We start from the raw sequence: 6,000 nt of genomic DNA, 5'->3' as shown, positions 1-6,000 counted from the left end.
TAGCGCTCTGCAGAGGGGAGGGGGAGAAGGGGAGGAAGAATAGAGAGATCAGCCATTAGCCAATTTATTTGCATTGTTACAGTTGGTTATCACACTTGTTTCCAGTATCTGAACTGCCACTGGAAAAGAGAGGAGGGAAGAGATTGGTAGGCTGTGAGCATGCGTGAGAGAGAAGCAGGTTTTGGCATTGCAGTAGGATGATGTCATATATTTTACTTGATTGGACAGAGAAGCTGAGCCCAGTTCTCCTGTCCTCTCCCTCTTCTTTCACCCTAACACCCAATCCCCTCCCTCCCTCTCTCAGCTCCATTCCCCCTTTGTCTCGCCCTCTTCTTCTCATCCATTTCTCTGCCTCTCACTCTCCCTCCTTTCCTCTTCCGTCCGTCCCTCCCTCCCTCTCTAACTCTGTCTCCCCTCCCTCTAACTCATCCCCCTGTCAAAGCACAGTCAGAAATAACTGTAGTTTGTATAAAAAGCTGAAGTTGACTATTGAGAGTAATAGACCTCATATTGTTAACGCTCTCAATTTTGATGTATAGGCTAGAAGTGTGTGTTCTCCTTTCTCGCTCTCTTGATCTTGAGATCACATGACTCCAGCTGATTGGAGACCCCATATTGACACGTTCCAGGTCGGACGGACGCACACATACACACACAGTGCTAAAACCCACAGTTGCTCAAAAAGGATTGAGCCCATACCGTGCCTCACTACTGGCTAACACAGAGCTCAAGGTGTGTGTGTGTGTGTGTGTGTGTGTGTGTGTGTGTGTGTGTGTGTGTGTGTGTGTGTGTGTGTGTGTGTGTGTGTGTGTGTGTGTGTGTGTGTGTACGCCACTCTGTCCTGGCGTCTAGCAGGGGAATTTCCTGTTGAAGTAGAAGGACAGAGCTGATTGTCTAAGCTGTCTGGGGGCTCGACCAATGCAGCCCTGGGATTGGCTTGTTTGCTGCATTGGCCTGATACTGACACCGTGCCTCTGCACCCTTCCCCCTCTCCCTCTCCACCCCTTCCCTTCCCTTTCTCTGTGCTCCTCTCACATACAGTTTTTCCAGAAATTACAATGATCTACCAAGTATAAAACAGTCTTCTATTCCAGTAACAGTCAGTAGAGATAGGAAAGCTTGGTGGAAAACAGGATAGAGAATAAGAGGGAGGCAATAAAACCACACTAAAAAGGTGAGGCAATAAAACCACACTAAAAAGGTGAGGCAATAAAACCACACTAAAAAGGTGAGGCAATAAAACCACACTAAAGGTCACAGAAGGTTAAACAGAACTGTGGATTTTATGTGATTGAAGCTTTTAGGTAGCTAGTCTACAGTATATGCTTCCCCAACCTTAACACACTCAATGCTTGCACACACACACACCGAGGCCCAGTAGTGGGTGATGCTCCACCAGGCTCCAGCTGTTGTCGTCCAGACAGTGGCTCTTATAGACCAGGAGCTGACACACGTCTCTAGCCCTCATATCAGCCGGCACCTCCACCACCTTCCCTGCTCCATCCTCACTGTACACCTTGATGATCTGCACACACACACACACACACACACACACACACACACACACACACACACACACACACACACACACACACACACACACACACACACACACACACACACACACACACACACACACACACACACACACACACACACACACACACACACACACACACAGTGAGAGAGATAAATATTGTCTTCATATTGTCTTCTTCATGGTCACAAAATACATTTCCAGTCATTTACAAACAAGCCACTTTAAAGAGCAGTGGGAACATGAAGGGCCGGTTAACCGTTAAGCCTGGCCCACGGACTAAAAAGCATGCTCAATATGACTAGGCTTAATCTGTGTCCAGGGAGTTGGCATATAATATAGAGCTGCTAAAGACTTTCCTTCTGAGCTCAAACTAACAATGCAACTATAATGCATTATGGTGGAGTTATAACACATCGTAAAACTTGTCATAAGCATGACTGTCTGCCTTATATTCATGTCATAATAATCCAGACTAAATAACGGCCATTGTGAGTCAGTTGAAATGTTAATAAAACAGGTTAAGCCTAGTCCTGATCTCAAATGAGCTGTTAGACTTAGTCCTACTGTGTGTCTGTTTCTCAGACTGACACACACACACACACACACACACACACACACACACACACACACACACACACACACACACACACACACACACACACACACACACACACACACACACACACACACACACACACACACACACACACACACACACTATCCGTTCTACGTACTATCCAGATGGTTGAATCCGGATCCTGTGGTACAGACTGTTCTCTCTGCTATCGCATGGCAGGCAGTACCAGCCCGCCAAGTCTAGGTCCAAAAGGCTCCTCAACAGCTTCTACTCCCAAGCCATAAGACTGCTGAACAACTAATCAAATGGCTACCCGGACTATTTACATCGACTACCCCCTGCTACTCTCTGTTTATTATCCATGCATTAGTCACTTTACCCCTACCTACATGTACATATTACCTCAATGACCTCGACTAACCTGTACCCCAGCACATTGACTCGGTACCGGTACCCCCTGTACATAGCCTCATTACTAACCTGTACCCCAGCACATTGACTCTGTACCGGTACCCCCTGTACATAGCCTCATTACTAACCTGTACCCCAGCACATTGACTCGGTACCGGTACCCCCTGTACATAGCCTCATTACTAACCTGTACCCCAGCACATTGACTCGGTATCGGTACCCCCTGTGCCTCGCTATTGTTATTTTATTGCGTTACTTTTTTCACTTTAGGTAATTTAGTAAATATTTTCTTCACTCTTATTTTTCTTAAAACTACATTGTCGGTTAAGGGTTTGTAAGTACGCATTTCACAAGATGACCTGTCGTATTCGGCACAAGTGACAAATATAATATAATTTGATGTAAATGAGGATATTCTCGAATGCTGACCATGACCATGACCTACGTTTCTCGTCAGAAAAACGGTTGACTCGTGATTACACATACGCACCTGAACATACACATTTAACAATATGCCTGAGATACACACACACACACACACACACACACACACACACACACACACACACACACACACACACACACACACACACACACACACACACACACACACACACACACACACACACACACACACACACACACACACAACCAGTCAAAAGTTTTAGGACACCTACTCATTCAAGGGTTCGTCTTTATTTTTTTCTACATTGTATAATAATAGTCAAGACATCAAAACTATGAAATAACACAAATGGAATCATAGTAACTAAAAAAAAGTGTTAAAACAAATCTAAATATATTTTATATTTGAGATTCTTCACTTAGCCACCCTTTATTTCATCGTTTTCATGTCTTCACTATTGTTCTACAATGTAGAAAATAGTAAAAAAATAAAGAAAATCTTGAATGAGTAGGTGTTCTAAAACTTTGACCGGTAGTGTACATATATACCTCTGAGATATACACTCTAAACATATGCCTGAAAATATACATACATACATTCACATAAACATACACAGTACTCACACTTAAAAATACACATACGCACTTAACGATATACACACACACAAATATTCACGCCTCAAAAACACACCCACATTTACTCAAATACACACATACACCTGTGAGCAAAACCTATTGATAGAGATATCTCTATCTAACCATCTCTCCATCCTAATCTTCTTCCTCCCAGCAGGGAAGTGTGCTTGTAAGGGTGGGTGTGAGCGTGTTGTGTGTGTCCGCAGAAAATGTGCCTAAATTTCCATCATTAAGTTTTATCCCCAAACCCATCAAAACACGACACTAGAAACAAGTCCAGAGTAGAACACAGAATCACACGACACTACAAACACCATAGTAGAACACAGAATCACACGACACTACAAACACCATAGGAGAACACAGAATCACACGACACTACAAACACCATAGGAGAACACAGAATCACACGACACTACAAACACCATAGGAGAACACAGAATCACACGACACTACAAACACCATAGGAGAACACAGAATCACACGACACTACAAACACACCATAGGAGAACACAGAATCACACGACACTACAAACACCATAGGAGAACACAGAATCACACGACACTACAAACACCATAGGAGAACACAGAATCACACGACACTACAAACACCATAGGAGAACACAGAATCACACGACAATAGAAACAACTTCACGGTAGAACACAGAGATTCACAGGACACCAAAAATGACGCCACAGCTCTCTCTGCCTCCTCCTTCCACCGTCCCAGCCCAGTGCCCGGGCTGTGTCTTGACCATTACAGGACAGGACAGAGACAGGACAGCAGAGAACACAAAGGGTACGCACTAGAAAGGAGACGCCGGAAACAAAAGAAAAGTATTTATTGCGTCTCGTAGTAAGTTTGAGAAAGTTTCTAAATGTGGAATGTCATCACCGCTAATGTTCTACACCCACACACACACACTCTACCCACACACACAAACTCTACCCACACACAAGCTACCCACTACACACAAACATGCTTACCTCTACAGCCTGAAAGAGGCAACAGTCAGGAGAGCACGATGGCATTTTCACACTGAGCCTCACTTTACTGAGACAGAGAGAGTGGAGTGAGAGAAAGAGGGAGGGATAGGGGAAGGAGGGGAAGAGAGGGAGTGACTGAGAGGTAAAGTGAACACGAGATTGGTAGAGGGAGAAGGAGCGATGGAGGGGACATTGAAATAGAACAAGGAATATTGGTGGGGGAGAGAGACGGAGTGAGGAGAGGGGGAATGAAAAGGAGAGAGGAGGGAAAGAAAGAGAGAGAGAGAGAGAGAGAGAGAGAGAGAGAGAGAGAGAGAGCACTTCCTCTCATGCTGGGCAGGATAATGCCTGAATGCTCCTCTGTCTAAGACTCAGCCAGTGGATTAGTGCGGTGTGTGTGTTTGTGTGTGTGCGTCATGCGTGCAGAGAATTCACTTCATGTCACACACAACGTACAAACAAATGCATGCACACACACACACACACACACACACACACACACACACACACACACACACACACACACAGACCCAGTCATAGTCACGCATCTCCAAACATTTTCTAGCTGCCTCACGGTTTCAATTTCTCTTATCAGACCAACCTTCCCCCTTTGTTTTCTTCCCTCCCCCTCTATTCTCCTCTCCATTCCAGCCCTCCTCTCCTCTACAGATGGGTGTGAGATGGAGGGATGAAGGGTTAGGTATGGAGCAGTGTGAGGAACAGATGTCTGTTGTCTTTCATGGGGCTGTGGGGGAGAAACAGTTTGGTCACTAGTTAAAATGGAAGAGTCCGTAAAGAGTTCTTTAGTTTTAGACTGGGATCACGTGTCAGCTATAAGGGCTGGCAGACAGGAGAGGGGGGGGGGGCGAGAGAGACTGGCGATTGCTCAGCTATTCTGCTGAGAGAAAATGGAAGATAAAGTGGAGAGAGGGAGGGGGGATTAAGAGAGGGAGAGAGACGGTGAGTGACAAATCATTTGATATTTATTTAGATTCTAGTTTATTATCAATTTATTCATTCATTTATTATTTTAGTTTAAACTGAATAAAATCTAGCAATTATTCAAGTGTATAAATTGTAAATAACAATATAAATGAGACTAGTGCTGAGCAATTAGTGTCACGCCCTGGTCAAAATATATTATGTTTATTCTTCATTTATTTCGGTCAGGCCAGGGTGTGACATGGGTTATTGTGGTGTGTTTTTGTCTTGGGGTTTTGTGGGGTGTCTACGTCGTCTATGGCTGCCTGAGGCGGTTCTCAATCAGAGTCAGGTGATTATCGTTGTCTCTGATTGGAAACCATATTTAGGCAGCCATATTCTGTGAGTGTTTCGTGGGTGATTGTTCCTGTCTTTGTGTTTGTACCAGATAGGGCTGTTTCGGTTTTCATTATTTAATTTCATTATTTTTGTAGTTTCTGTATGTATAGTTTTTCCTTCATTA

At 44.2% G+C, this 6,000-nt stretch overlaps 1 protein-coding gene across 2 annotated transcripts in view; it reads right to left on the bottom strand.

Annotated features, from left to right (window-relative positions):
- The window catches only part of LOC124012586 (growth factor receptor-bound protein 10-like), a 60,069-nt gene that overhangs the window by 12,744 nt on the left and 41,325 nt on the right, over positions 1–6,000 (bottom strand). Inside the window, exons 1-3 of one of the 2 annotated variants that reach the window (XM_046326361.1) lie at positions 4,557–4,773; positions 1,369–1,525; positions 1–7 (exon numbers count right to left, since the gene is read on the bottom strand). The exon at positions 1–7 is cut by the window's left edge and continues 109 nt beyond it. In XM_046326361.1, the coding sequence (XP_046182317.1) occupies positions 1–7; positions 1,369–1,525; positions 4,557–4,601 (209 nt within the window). In that variant the 5' untranslated portion in view covers positions 4,602–4,773. Of the gene's footprint in view, positions 8–1,368; positions 1,526–4,556; positions 4,774–6,000 lie in introns of those variants that run through there. The other variant, XM_046326360.1, reaches the window with a different exon arrangement.

Source organism: Oncorhynchus gorbuscha, linkage group LG24 (assembly GCF_021184085.1).
Source record: "Oncorhynchus gorbuscha isolate QuinsamMale2020 ecotype Even-year linkage group LG24, OgorEven_v1.0, whole genome shotgun sequence".
NCBI lineage: Eukaryota > Metazoa > Chordata > Actinopteri > Salmoniformes > Salmonidae > Oncorhynchus > Oncorhynchus gorbuscha.
This window is presented reverse-complemented; position numbering and strand designations above follow the sequence as displayed.